This window comes from Engraulis encrasicolus, chromosome 17, assembly GCF_034702125.1.
Source record: "Engraulis encrasicolus isolate BLACKSEA-1 chromosome 17, IST_EnEncr_1.0, whole genome shotgun sequence".
In the NCBI taxonomy this organism is placed as follows: domain Eukaryota; kingdom Metazoa; phylum Chordata; class Actinopteri; order Clupeiformes; family Engraulidae; genus Engraulis; species Engraulis encrasicolus.
The window spans coordinates 35655040-35670648 of NC_085873.1; the positions used below are offsets into that span (position 1 = coordinate 35655040).

The window sequence follows — 15609 nt, forward strand, 5'->3', positions numbered from 1 at the left end:
CCACTATTAGAACATAATTAATAAAACAAATTGGTGCAAGACAAGAAAAAAAGAAAACAAAAAAGGAATAATAACATTTAAATCACTTTGGAAATGTTTCAAAAGTATGTCTAAAAGGTATTAATCAAAAGATATGGAAATCAGTTTTTTTAATGTATTATTATCTTTTTTGTGGTGGCAGTCAATTTAACCGTTAACACCACAAGCTGTACCATGTTTCTAACACAACCAGAGGGGTAGTCAAACCAACTGAAAGTATAAACTGAATGTTTTGAATGTTAAGAGCAAAGTTGTAGTGAGCTACCAACATGCACCCAGACGCCAGGATAAATGGGTTCAGTGAATGTTGTTTTAACAGAATGTAGAAGGGTCACTGAGTCAGAGACATTGTAGAAGGACAAAGTTCCTGCCCTGTGGTCCACATACACTCCTATTCTAGAGGTGGGAATTACGGAGATTCCAGTTTGTTTACCCAGGTGCCAGAAAGTGCATTGTCCATCTTTACATTGTAGACACCAGGCTCTCATATCGTTTAGAAAATTGCATCCCATGCTGATGCTTTTGTAGACTACTGCAATTCCAACCCAAGAATAATTCTGTTTCAGCTCAACCTCCCAGTAAACACGTTTACTAAAGCCCTGTTCACACAGCACCTGAGCATATGCTATAAATCTGTCTGGATGATCTGGGTGCCACTGCCACCCTCCTCTTGTCACTCTCTTGTTCCCTTCAGACAGTGTGAGACAGTAGTGTGCCGTGTTTGGATTGAATGTCAGATTACAGGAATCTGGAGTGGATATAAAAAGAACATGTAACCCAGGTTAAAATAGACATTCATAAATAAATAGTTAATAAATAGAATAAATAGCAAGAGGAATTTCATCATTTTAATAATTTACTTTTGTGATATTAAAACCGTCTTAAATAGATAAATAGTATTTAAAACATTATTTCATGGTTTTGGTAATTCATTTTATCATTGGTTGAAGTTGAAAGGTCATATCTATCAGCCAATCACGTTGCTGATAGTTGTTCTGTTCCGGAAGATTCTCGTCAGAATCGAGGAAGGCAGAACAGGTGAAGCCACGTTCGTGTGGAGCTCCAGTGATGTGAGAGAAAAGAGATAAGTTTTCAAGAGTATTTGACGATTTATTTTCTGTTTGAAAGTGTTTTGTTTTACCTTCTGTCTATGTCGATAGACTGTGGTTTTGTTTAGAGTTTTAATCTTGAGTTTTGAATGAGAATCGTCGAGAGTAAAGTTTGCTTTGAAGATCACGCATCCAGCGCGTGATCACTGACATTAGATGGCGAGCCACCCGAGACCGGAGGAACCGTGAACTGTGCTTGTACGTCGAAAGAAACATCTCTTCTCCCATTCCGGGATAGTGGACACCGGATTGAAAGGCTGACTGCTTCAGCGTTTCCACTTTCTTTTCCCTGCGGAGAACAATCAACAACCGCGGTAAGACTGTTCCAGTTTAAGCCGCTGTTGTTCTCCCCTCTGGATCACGTGCGCAGTGCGTGGACTGCTCCGCGCTGCTGTGTGTGAAAGGGAACATCTCCCTTTCGCCTGCTAAAGAACTGTTTAGCGCTACAGGACTGATTTAATGGACATTGATGCAGTTTAACCATTTATGTTTGATGTTTATGTACACATTTGAATGTGTTTAACTGTAAGCTTGATTGAAATTGCATTTACTGGTGTTAACTTTTCCTACTGGGTTTAGCGAGATGCCCTATGCTTTTTGGTTGTAGTAACCTACTGGTTAAAGTGTAACACTAAATGCAATTGATTTAGTTATTACTAAAATAGGCCTCAGTGATAACAATTAAGATGGATAATTAAAAGAGCTAGTTATACCAAATAACTAAAAGGATAACAACTAATACTAGAATACTAATAAGAGCTCAACTAAGATACTAAACTACTGAAACTAAATAAGTTGAAGTGAACTAAAAGAGATTAAGAATACAAAATGGTTTTCTTTACTTAAAGGGTAACTGAGTAAAACTCAGATTCATTCTTTTGAATTCACTTTGCATTCATATGCAATGTTTTTCTATGTTAAATGTTTTGTATGTGTAATGTCTTGAAGGATCCAATTTCTAAATAATACTTTTACTACTTTCTACTATTTGATAAAGCCGGCAATCTAAATTTATATTCTGGTCTGTGGTGTTTTCCCTGTTTCTTGGTCAATTATTATTTTAACCAATTACTGCTCCTCCTTCGAACCTAGTACTGGTCCACCCTCATCCCTAACTATTCCTATTTCATACTTGTAGTGTGTGCTACATAAACTGTGGCGAGCCAGCCAGGAGTGGTTTTGCGTTAAAATAGCGAGAATTATTGATTAAAATAAACTTAATTTTGCACCCAGACCTTAACTAGACCAAGTCCGGCCAAAATGGAGATAGTTGATAGAGAGAACATTAAAGTGCCAAACTCAGTCATTATTAGCGGATTAACAGGAACAGAGCGAGATGATGAAGTCACTGACTTCTTGAAAACATATGGGCATATAGCGAGAGTTATTAAAATAGATGATCCTGACTCCCCCTACCACGAACATGCCATTGTAGAGTATGATAGTGGAGCTGCAGTCACTGACCTGGAACCCATACTTCCCTATAGCTATAAGAGCCCAAGTGAAGTCACCTTCTACATCAAAGCCCTGTCAAGTGAATACGTCCCCACTGTGACTGAGAGCGCCACCCAGAGTTTCCTGAGTGAACTGCAGAAAGTAGCAAGACTGAGTGGAAAATCCTATGAAGACATCCTGAATGAACAGCTACTGAAATGCAGTGGAACTGGAGCAGCTGTGAGCCCAGAGCCTGTGAATGAACATGACACCGAGTCATCCAACATGGAGGCTCAGAGCGAAGAACCACAACCAGCAGTTCCCAAACTGCAACCAACTGAACGTGATTCTCCTGATAAGACTGAAGAGCAAGCTGAATCCCTCCAGAGCCCAACAAAGTCGATCGTATTCAGTAATGTTAAAGAGAGTGAAGTTCCCCCAGCTGCCATGAGCTACGCTAACCCACCAGAGGTGCAACGAATGGTCGTCGAGCATGTGGTGAGGAGCGAAGCTCCAGTGTCATTGATGAACGGGTCATTCAGACTGAGACAATTTTCAGGCAAATTACCTTGCCCGAATCATGAAACAGACTTTGACACATGGCGTAACAGCGTCGAACTCATTCTCAAGGATCCAGCTCTATCTGACTTACAGCGCTCCAGGAAGATATTAGACAGCCTAGTGCCACCGGCAGCTAATGTGGTGAAGCCCTTAGGCCCAAATGCCTTGCCAGCTGCCTACCTCACCCTCTTAGAGTCAGCCTACGGGACAGTTGAGGATGGAGACGAGCTTTTTGCAGCATTCCTCAGCACGTTCCAAGACTCTGGAGAGAAACCCTCCCAGTATCTACACAGACTTCAGACACTCCTTGCCAAAGCACAGAAAAGAGGAGGCGTGTCTGCTGGCGAAGTTGATAAGCACCTACTACGTCAGTTCTGCCGTGGGTGCTGGGACAATGTGATGATTGTTGACCTTCAGCTTGAACGTAAGAGAGACAAACCCCCTCCATTCTCCGAGTTGCTGCTGCAGCTTCGTGTAGAGGAGGATAAACAAAGTGCCACAGAATCTCGTAAACAGAAGCATCTTGGTGTAGTGAAGCAGAAAGCCAACACACACCTGTTAGATGCAAGCTCTGTTGAAAGACCCCCAACAGTAGAGAACGATGTTGCAGAAATGAGAAAGCTAGTCACTGAGCTGCAGAGTCAACTCACCAGATTAAAGACACAAAAACCTGAGTCCAGTGAGTCTTCCCCTGACACTGTTGTCTCAGAACTAAAGAAACAAGTAGCCAAGCTCCAGAGTCAGCTCACTGGCAGAAAAGCCCAAGTACCACAGAAGACCAAGGCCAATGCACCAAAGCCAGGTGCAAAGCGCCAACCCAAGAACAAGCAGCCTGACAGTCCCTCAGCTGTAAACCATCGGCCCAGCAACAGACCAAGGCCATGGTATTGCTTTCAGTGTGGTGAAGATGGACATATTGCCACCGTGTGTCCAAATGAACCAGACCCACCATTAGTAGCCACCAAGAAAGAACAGCTGAAAGAGAAACAGTCCCTTTGGGACAGTAAGAATGATCCTGCCTCGTCCCAGCATTTAAACTGAATTCAGCCCTCATTGTGGGACAAATGAGAGCTGGAACCAGTTATGACAGTCCCACCTCTGACATTGGATACAGACACACAAGATCCAGTGATACAAGAATTCCAAAAGGATTGATTGGAGCTAAGTACACTGCTCATGTACTCATTGATGGACAGTCTTGTAACTGCCTACTTGACACAGGATCTCAAGTGACTACAGTGTCGCAATCATTCTATGAGAGCAACCTCCCTCACTTGAAGATTCATCCCCTGAATGATCTGTTGGAAGTTGAGGCTGCGAACGGTCAAAATGTACCCTATTCAGGCTTCATTGAAATTAACATCACCTTCCCAAAGTCCTGCTTTGGATCTGAAATCTCAGTGTCCACACTTGCATTAGTTGTCCCGAACACAAGATCAAATACACAGTCCCAACTCCTGATAGGTACCAACACCTTGGACTTGGTGTATGAGAACTGCTGCAGTGTGAACACCGATCTTCAAGCCCTCCCATATGGGTACAGAGTTGTCCTGAAAGTAATGCAGCAGAGAAACAAGCAAAGAGCGGACAGTAGCTTGGGACTAGTACAGCTACCAGGAAAGGAGCCGAAGGTCATCCCGGCTGGACAAAGCTGCGTTGTAGAAGGACTAGCTCATGTCAACAGTCAAGCTCTAGACCGCTGGGTCGTGATCGAACCACCTTCATCATCCTTACCTGGAGGCCTGCTAGCCATAAGCTGTCTGCTCACCTTACCTGACGATACACCTAGAAAACTGCCAGTTGTGCTGCGCAATGAGAGTAAGCATGACATCATCATTCCAGCAAAGAGTGTCATAGCTGAAATTCATGCCCTGCAGGAAGTAGTCGCAAGCAAGCAAAGCCCTGCTAAGCCAGCACACTCCAGCGTCCCAAAGCCTCTGAACAGTGTAAAGCTGAACTTGAACTTCGATGGCTCTCCACTGCCAACTGAATGGAGAGAGAGAATAAAGAAGAAGCTGTGTGCTATGCCCGAAGTATTCGCTCTACATGATTCAGACTTTGGACGAACAGATAAAGTGAAACATCAAATCAAATTGAATGATGGTACTCCCTTCAAGCACCGACCTCGACCGATACGTCCGCAAGATCTGGACGCAGTCCGGAGACACCTTCAAGAGCTCAGTGAAGCAGGAGTAATCCGTGCATCAGAGTCGCCTTTCTCCTCGCCCATCGTGGTCGTCAGGAAGAAGAACGGAGATGTGAGGCTCTGCATCGATTACCGTAAGTTAAACCTCCAAACCATCAAGGATGCTTACGCGCTGCCTAACCTGGAGGAAGCCTTTTCTGCACTCACAGGCTCTAAATGGTTCTCCGTACTGGACCTGAAGTCCGGTTATTATCAGATCGAGGTAGAAGAAACCGACAAACCCAAAACAGCCTTCGTCTGTCCGTTGGGGTTCTGGGAGTTTAATAGGATGCCCCAGGGCGTTACTAACGCTCCCAGCACTTTCCAAAGGCTGATGGAGCGGTGCATGGGAGACATCAACCTCAAAGAAGTCCTCGTGTTTCTGGATGACCTGATAGTGTTCTCTGACACTATTGAAGAGCATGAGAAGCGCCTTCTTCATGTCCTGAACCGGTTGAAGGAGTACGGTTTGAAACTCTCCTTGGAGAAATGTAAATTCTTCCAAACTTCAGTTCGGTACTTAGGACATATAGTGTCTGAGAATGGTGTCGAGACCGACCCTGAGAAGATCGAGGCCTTAAAGACCTGGCCTACCCCAATGAACCTGAAAGAGCTACGCTCATTTTTAGGATTTGCTGGGTATTACCGGCGGTTTATCCAGAACTACTCCAAGATCATAAAGCCATTAAACGACCTCACTGCTGGGTACCCACCACTCAGAAAGACTGACAAGCAGAAAGAGACCAGTAGTGAGTACTTCAAGCCGAGAGAGCCGTTTGGAGAGAGATGGACGGATAAATGCCAGACCGCATTCGAGACAATCATTGACAAACTCACTACTGCCCCTGTGTTAGGATTCGCCAACCCCAAGCTGCCGTATGTGTTACACACAGACGCAAGTACAACTGGGCTTGGGGCAGTGCTCTACCAGGAGCAGGAGGGAGTCATGCGAGTCATTGCATATGCCAGCCGTGGACTGTCGAAGAGTGAGTCCCGTTACCCAGCTCATAAACTGGAATTCCTCGCGTTGAAGTGGGCTGTGTCAGAGAAGTTTGCAGATTACCTGTACGGCGTCTCTTTTACAGTCGTTACAGACAGCAACCCCCTAACTTACCTGCTCACCACAGCTAAGTTGGACGCAACGAGTTATCGCTGGCTGTCTGCCCTTTCCAACTTCAATTTCCAGCTTCAGTACCGAGCAGGGAAACGGAACCTCGATGGCGATGGCCTCTCACGACGTCGACATGCTGGACCTGTCAATGATCTAGTCTCTCAGAAAGAAGAAGAGCGAATTAGTCAATTCATTCACCAACACTTACCTGAGTCTGATGAGTTCACTAGTGTCTCTGCCAAGACTGTTACTGCAATTTGTGAGAAGCATCTAGTCTGCACTCCTGTGAGAACCAACGAGAGAAGTTCCATCATCCCTCTTGTCACATCTCTTGCCATGACGGCTACAGCTATTCCTGAAAGCTTGGAGAGCTGCGATGGTTTTCCTGTCATTCCCAGTGTATCAGAGGAGGATTTGCGGGAGCAACAGAGAGCAGATCCTGCCATCTATGAAATCCTCCATCTGATGGACACTGGGGAGACGCCTTCTCCAGCTGTCAAGGAGGAGCTGCCCGACCTTCCTATCTACCTGCGAGAGATGAACAAGTTGGAGCTGAGAGATGACATCCTCTACAGGAGAAGGCAGATTGGCGATGAAACCCACTACCAAATAGTCTTACCCGAAAAGTACAGAGACATGGTCCTGACAAGCCTTCACGATGACATGGGTCATTTAGGTTTTGACCGAACCATTGACCTCACCAGATCCAGATTCTTCTGGCCAAGAATGATCAAAGATGTTGAGAAGAGAACCAAGAATTGTGACCGCTGTATACGTCGTAAAGCCCCGCCAGAGAAAGCGGCACCTTTGGTCAACATCATTGTTACCCGACCTCTGGAACTAGTCTGTATGGACTTCCTTTCCATTGAACCAGATCGGAGTAACACCAAAGATGTACTTGTCATAACAGATTACTTTACGAAATATGCAGTGGCAATCCCGACTCCGAATCAGAAAGCTCGTACAGTTGCTAAGTGCCTTTGGGAAAGCTTCATAGTCCACTATGGGTTTCCTGAAAAGCTGCACAGCGACCAGGGCCCAGACTTCGAGTCAAAGACAATTCAAGAACTCTGTGACCTTGCTGGTATACACAAAGTAAGAACAACACCCTACCATCCCAGGGGTAACCCTGTCGAAAGATTTAATCGTACACTCTTAAGCATGCTTGGTACACTCAAAGCTGAAGACAAGACCCACTGGCGAGACTTTGTAAAGCCTCTAGTGCACGCTTATAATTGCACTAAACATGACACGACCGGGTTCACGCCTTACGAACTTATGTTTGGGCGGCAGCCACGGTTACCCATTGACCTTGCCTTCAATGTTCCATTGAACCAGAGGGAACAGAAGTCTCACTCCCAGTATGTACGAAACCTGAAAAACTACCTTCGGGAGAGTTACCAACTTGCAAGGACAAACGCTGCCAAAGCAGCCGAAAGGAACAAAGTCAGGTTCGACAAACGTGTTACTGAATCTACCTTGGATGTAGGTGACCGAGTGCTTGTCAGAAACGTACGCCTAAGAGGAAAGCATAAGCTAGCGGACAAGTGGGAAGAAACTGTGCATGTCGTCGTGAGCCGGAAGGGTGATCTCCCAGTCTACTCCGTCAAGCCCGAGAACAAAGACGGTCCTCTCAGAACGCTGCACAGGGACCTCCTGCTACCCTGTGGGTTCCTGCCCATTTCTAACGAAGAGCCCCCTCCTGTGCCTAAACCTCGAAGGCCAAGCACCCGTCAACGCCCAAACCCTGACACTGCCGAACCAGAACCAGAGCCCTACTCTGATGAAGAGGATGACTTTGTTTATTCCTTTCAAGATCCAGTCATTACAACCACAAGGTCCACACAGGAATTCGTTGTGCCTGTGCCTCCCAGAGAAACGACCCGTCCTCCTGTTGCACTTACCTGTCCAGATCCTGCAGTTTCCTGCAACACTCCAGAAGAACCGGGTCCATCCTCATCTGAAAATGCACCCTCAGTGGAGACACAACACGCACCTGAAGTGGAACCTGTGATCGTAAATGACCAACCTGAAAGAGAAACCTTACCTGAACCGAGAGCAGACCAAGCTGTTGAAGAAACTGAACTTGAAGCAGTTATAACTGATGCTGGAAGCTTACCTGAAATTCAGAATGACACAGAACCTGTTGAAAGACAAAACGATCAAGATGAAGAAAGCCAGACTGAACTGAGAAGATCTACAAGACAAAGAGATCCCCCCAGAAAACTGACATATCCCGAGCTAGGGAATCCCTTAGTGGCAATTGTTCAAAACTTACTACAGAGTTTAAGTACTGCCATCTCCAGTTCCCTGGTAGAACCTCATTTAACCCCTACATCTTCCAAAAGTAGACTAACCGTTTAATTTATGCAAAGGGACTTGCATAGATTTAAGAGGGGAGGGTGTAACCCAGGTTAAAATAGACATTGGTAAATAAATAGTTAATAAATAGAATAAATAGCAGGAAGAATTTCATCATTTTAATAATTTACTTTTGTGATATTAAAGAGATCTAAAATAGATAAATAGTATTTAAAACATTATTTCATGGTTTTGGTAATTCATTTTATCATTGGTTGAAGTTGAAAGGTCATATCTATCAGCCAATCACGTTGCTGATAGTTGTTCTGTTCCGGAAGATTCTCGTCAGAATCGAGGAAGGCAGAACAGGTGAAGCCACGTTCGTGTGGAGCTCCAGTGATGTGAGAGAAAAGAGATAAGTTTTCAAGAGTATTTGACGATTTATTTTCTGTTTGAAAGTGTTTTGTTTTACCTTCTGTCTATGTCGATAGACTGTGGTTTTGTTTAGAGTTTTAATCTTGAGTTTTGAATGAGAATCGTCGAGAGTAAAGTTTGCTTTGAAGATCACGCATCCAGCGCGTGATCACTGACATTAGATGGCGAGCCACCCGAGACCGGAGGAACCGTGAACTGTGCTTGTACGTCGAAAGAAACATCTCTTCTCCCATTCCGGGATAGTGGACACCGGATTGAAAGGCTGACTGCTTCAGCGTTTCCACTTTCTTTTCCCTGCGGAGAACAATCAACAACCGCGGTAAGACTGTTCCAGTTTAAGCCGCTGTTGTTCTCCCCTCTGGATCACGTGCGCAGTGCGTGGACTGCTCCGCGCTGCTGTGTGTGAAAGGGAACATCTCCCTTTCGCCTGCTAAAGAACTGTTTAGCGCTACAGGACTGATTTAATGGACATTGATGCAGTTTAACCATTTATGTTTGATGTTTATGTACACATTTGAATGTGTTTAACTGTAAGCTTGATTGAAATTGCATTTACTGGTGTTAACTTTTCCTACTGGGTTTAGCGAGATGCACTATGCTTTTTGGTTGTAGTAACCTACTGGTTAAAGTGTAACACTAAATGCAATTGATTTAGTTATTACTAAAATAGGCCTCAGTGATAACAACTAAGATGGATAATTAAAAGAGCTAGTTATACCAAATAACTAAAAGGATAACAACTAAAACTAGAATACTAATAAGAGCTCAACTAAGATACTAAACTACTGAAACTAAATAAGTTGAAGTGAACTAAAAGAGATTAAGAATACAAAATGGTTTTCTTTACTTAAAGGGTAACTGAGTAAAACTCAGATTCATTCTTTTGAATTCACTTTGCATTCATATGCAATGTTTTTCTATGTTAAATGTTTTGTATGTGTAATGTCTTGAAGGATCCAATTTCTAAATAATACTTTTACTACTTTCTACTATTTGATAAAGCCGGCAATCTAAATTTATATTCTGGTCTGTGGTGTTTTCCCTGTTTCTTGGTCAATTATTATTTTAACCAATTACTGCTCCTCCTACGAACCTAGTACTGGTCCACCCCCATCCCTAACTATTCCTATTTCATACTTGTAGTGTGTGCTACAAACAGTTGACTGGTTAAGTCCTATATAAAATAAATCACTTTTTATGCAGTATTTAATGTGTTTTGTATACATGATAAAGGCCTATTGATCACTTCAACTCCACAGTATTGCTATGACTAATGGAGGTGTCTCTACTGTGTATGCAGCATTTCCTGCCATTACTAGATCTCTTAGACCTGTATTCACCTTTAATTTTCACTTGTCATTCCAGCGTAATGCTCACAAGCTCATTTGACAAATTATTGATCATGCTGAATATTTGCTACTTACACTTTAAAAAGTCCTCCCTGGTTTTTGGCTCCTGTGGAATGATGATCTCCACACTGGCCACTAAAGAAATGAAACAAAGAGTAGAAGCTTCCATCAAACAAAAATAAAGATGCATCTACCTACTGTACTTACTGTAGGAAAACTAAATATATTGAAAAAAAATGTTCAACAACTCCATGCATTTAATCAATTATTATTTCATCCGTTGACCTGAGAAATTACATGAAATAGGCAATGGGACATATTAATGACTTGGACTTTTGTTGTTGTTGCATCAGCTATGTTTCTTCAAAGAGGAATGTGTATTACGTCCCAATGTTAATTACAAAAAAACCTGAACCTTGACTGCAGCATCAGAGACAGGCTCATTCATAAAACAGACAGTCGAATTATCAGGTAATGTCTCTATCTAACTGATTTGTGATTGTGTTTGTTTCATGACATTTTATGAGCATATTATGAATAGTTGCAAAACAATCTACCATTATTTCCACAGCAAATTTACCGTACCTTCTCCAGATATCTTTATCATGTCCTGTTGGCAGAGGTTGTCCACTTCACGTTTCAAAGCGGACAGAGATTTATTCAGGTCATTAAATGACATGCGTGGACTGAGACTGAAGCTGGGGGAAGGTTTGGATTCAGAGGACTTCAGGACCTGAAAACTCTTAAAAATAAAGAAGAGATCACAATCAGATATACAGTAGGATGCAAGTAAAACACCTGTGATAAGATCCTGTCATTGCCAAAGCTACCTGGAGGAAATGGACGTGATCTTCCTCAAGTGAGAGCTTCTCCAACTCAGCATGTCCCCTCCTCAACTCAGCCAGCTCCTGCTCCAGTTTCTCCAAAACATCTTCAGCATCTTTCACTGCTGCCTTCTGCTGAGCTCTGATCAGCTCTTTCACCTCAGAGCGTCTCCTCTCAACAGTCTCCAGAAGCTCCTTGAAGATCTTCTCACTGTGCCGCTCTGCCTTTTGGGCAGCACGCTACATAGAATAGAATAGAATAGAATAGAAAATAATAGAACAGAATAGAATAGAAAATAATAGAACAGAATAGAATAAGTATAGAATAGAATAGAATAGAATAGAATAGAATAGAATAGAATAGAACAGAACAGAACAGAACAGAACAGAACAGAACAGAACAGACACTCTTACTAGCTCTTCTTACTGTAAGTCTAATGGAAAAATCTGGAAATATCACCTATTCATAAGTGAATATATACATATGTTTTGGTGCCCCTCTATTTACAATACAGTACACCACAATGATTCCTGACCTGATATGATGCCACAGCCTCCTGGATCTCCTGCAGTTCCTTCTCTCTATTCTGGATTCTCTGCTGGAATTTTGTCCTTGCCTTCCCCAACTCTGTCTATTTTAAATCGAAATTGACATTTGGAAACACGCACGCACGCGCGTACACACACACACACACACACACACACACACACACACACACACACACACACACACACACACACACACACACACACACACACACACACACACACACACACACACACACACACACGTCAATGCCATGTTATTATTCCATGAAGAGAACTCATATGGATGGCATATTTTTAGAGGTTTTTTTCTGGTGTTTAATGTTGTTGTTCTTTGTAATCACTGAAAATCACTTGGGCTAACTTGTAGCCCCATAATGCACGCCGTACCACCAGTGGCACGCTGTAATAGACATTGAAAAGTAGTAAAATACTATACCATAACACAGGGCCTTTAGTAATGCACTATGACTTGGTCATTGCCATTCTGGCAACAGCAAATGTATAACGTTGTGTTTTAACGGGTTAACATCAGTATTTAAGCTCTTACCTCTTTGTCCTTCCGTTCTGCTGCAGCTGAAACAGTTTCGTGGCCTTTATGTTCATCCATGGTGCACAACATGCAGATACATTTCTGATCAGTACGACAAAACACCTCGATCAGCCTGTCGTGCTGAGAGCAGATCTTCTGTTGTAGATGTCTGGACGCCTGCACCAGTTTGTGGCTCTTCAAGGCTGGGACATTGTAGTGAGGCTCAATGTGTGTCTGACAAAGAGAGAGCAGGCACACCAGACAGGACTTGACAGCTTTGAGCTTTTTCTCATGGCAGAAGTCACATTCCACATCCCCTGGTTCAGCGTACGGAGCAAGAGGAGGAGGAGGAGGAGAAGCAATCGGAGACCCACTGCTCTTCCTCATTTGGTTCACCAGCTCAGCCAGCATGGTGTTTTTCTTCAAGACAGGCCGTGGGCTAAACGTCTCCCTGCATTGAGGGCAGCTGAACAACTCACCCTTCTGACTCTCTTGATCCCAGCAACCACTTATGCAGTTCATGCAATAGTTGTGTCCACATGGAATGGTGACTGGATCCCTCAGAGGCTCCAAACAAATAGAACAACGAAAAGGATCCTTATCATCAACAACAGCTTCAGCCATATTAATCTGTTAATGTCACCACCATAGATCTGTATATCTTCTATGTAGAAATCTATGGGTACCACAGCCGGACCTTACATAAGGTAGACTCACTCTAAGTGGGGCATACAGCAGTTTCGTTTCCTCTAACATAGAGAGAGAAAAGTGGGAGGAGTCTGCAAAAGCAGGTAGAACTGGAAGCACAGGGTTCGTTCGTGAGGAAGCAGTCGTGCTTTTGTTAGGCAGCGCGCATGCACACTGTCAGTAACCATAATGCATCAAACTTGCAAAGTATGCATGTGCACTACCCAACAAAAGCATGACTTTCTTCATCATGATTGATCCCACAGTTTATCGGTTTATACAAGTATGACGCACTTGGCTCAAGATTGAGCTTCACCATGTTGAACTGTGCATCATGGGTATGTAAGGATCAGCAGAAATGGAGTGTTTGAGGCCATTCACATAGGCTACTTTGAAATGGAAAGGAATTGTGTATCTGTATATGAGGCAGCCCACTGACAGCTTTGGCTGGGCCCAGGACAAAGCCATCTGAAAGGGCCCCCCTCTTCAATACATACAAGTTAATGGGGCCCCAGCTCACAACTGATTTCTGGTTTCTGGTGTAGACCATGTAATAAAACATTGGTGCATAGGTATTGGCATGACTGCTTCATCACGAATGAGCCCACAGTTTATCCATACAAGTACATGACACAATTGGCTCAAGATTGAGCTTCACCTGTGTTGAACTGTGCATCATGGGTATGTGAGGATCAGCAGAAATGGAGTGTTTGAGGCCATTCACATAGGCTACTTTGAAATGGAAAGAAATCCTATATCTGTATATGAGGCAGCCCACTGACAGCTTTGGCTGGACAAAGCCCTCTGAAAGGGCCCCCCTCTTCAATACATACAAGTTAATGGGGCCCCAGCTCACAACAGATTTCTGGTTTCTGGTGTAGACCATGTAATAAAACATTGTACATTGGTACATTGGTGCAGGGCAGAGGTGCGTAAGGTGGACATAGACTGCTATGGACAAATGTTTCTGTGGCTGTATATCAAAATGTGGTCTGTAAGAAGAACTACACATAATAAATGACTGCATTCAGTGTTTTTGTCATGATTTGTGGTGATGGATGGATGGATGGATGGATGGATGGATGGATGGCAGCTGTACTGGCTATCTGGCGTACCCTTGCGTCTTTCGGGCCCTCGCGTCTTTTGGGCCCGAAAAAAACCACAAAAAAAGATATGTATTATTTGTATTGTCTGTGACGTAAAAAAAATGACACATCAGTGCCCATTGGATGCTTCTCCTGAGGCACATTGGCCTAGTCCAATGAAATGCACCGTTTCTCGGAGGCCCGCCACTCCCTGCAGGCCCTCGCTTGACCCAACAATCAGCATCACCATCCCAAGTTTCATTGACTTGGATGGTGGCTATTCGGTTAATCAAAACTCTGGTGGTGGAGCAGAGGATACAGGAATATGGAGAAAGAAAGGACTGGTTTGAAAAGCGCATGGAAAAACGAAAGCACAAAACTAAAATAAGACGCAGCAAAATGTGCTAAAATCACTGACTTGTTCAAAGCTAAAAGCACCACCAGCTCGAGCTCCAGACCGGTAGCTCTTGTGTGGCCGTGGGAGGTGGTGAATCACATAGCTCGACCTCGGGCCGCCGGTGCATCAACGAGTGCAAGGTGGTGCAGAATGAGGCGGTGGAGGCGGCGGCGGGGTTCGAGCAGGGGAGGTAGAGACGGATACGAGACGTGAGTCGTGACCCAGGGAGATATTGAGGTTAGCATCTCCCTCAACACACTCAGCTAGTTATGCGCCGTTTCGCTGTTTTGTAATTCCCATTCCTTTCATTACCTGAGACCAAATTGTCATCCTGACTTTAAATCAGTCATGAATATGTGTACCCATTTGATACATTTCCATGCTCTTATAATATTGCGCCAGCACTAGAAGTCTTCCATTTGCCTTGAGCTGTCACGAGATGTTGTGTTGAAGTGAAGCTAGTCTCGCCCTCTACTACCCAAGAACTACCCTGGCTGGCCAGGCAGATTAGCTATTCACCGCCTCAGCGTTTTCCCCATGTAGCCTGAAACTAAAGATGTCGTCCCTCCCCACTCGCTCAAATCAGTCACAAATTATTGATTTATTTTCTTAAACTTTTATGTATTGCTGCGCGAGCATAGAAGTCTTCCATTTCTCTTCTCTCCTGTCACAACCACCTGCTACTGTGTCTTGTACAGCACATCCCCACTTTCACTTCCTCAAATCCAACAAATATCTTGTTTTAGTCTATTGCTTGTCATGTCTTTTGCAACCATGTTTTTAAAGGGACATTGTGCACGAAATGGTCAAAAGGGGTACTGCAACTATGTTGCTCATTGAAACTGGGCTGCCAATTGCCAAATTTGATCTTTACATGAAAGTTTTCTCAGTAATAAACAAATATTTTCTAGTATGGTCCAAGTAGAGTATTTTTTGCAAACATTAGTGAATGGGCAGCATGAATTCTGGAAATAAACAACTAAAGGGATAAACAATTAAAGGGACACTGTGTGA

The 15609-nt window shown here is 43.6% G+C and overlaps 1 protein-coding gene across 1 annotated transcript; it reads right to left on the reverse strand.

The window, feature by feature from the left end:
- Window positions 1-278: 278 nt before the first annotated feature.
- On the reverse strand, window positions 279-13054 carry LOC134467024 (tripartite motif-containing protein 16-like). Its single transcript, XM_063220948.1, has 6 exons — window positions 12445-13054; window positions 11885-11980; window positions 11355-11588; window positions 11110-11266; window positions 10600-10659; window positions 279-787 (listed from the first exon to the last, which is right to left on the reverse strand). Exons 1-6 carry the CDS (start codon window positions 13048-13050, stop codon window positions 279-281), a joined length of 1662 nt encoding a protein of 553 aa, XP_063077018.1. The 5' UTR covers window positions 13051-13054.
- Window positions 13055-15609: the final 2555 nt, after the last annotated feature.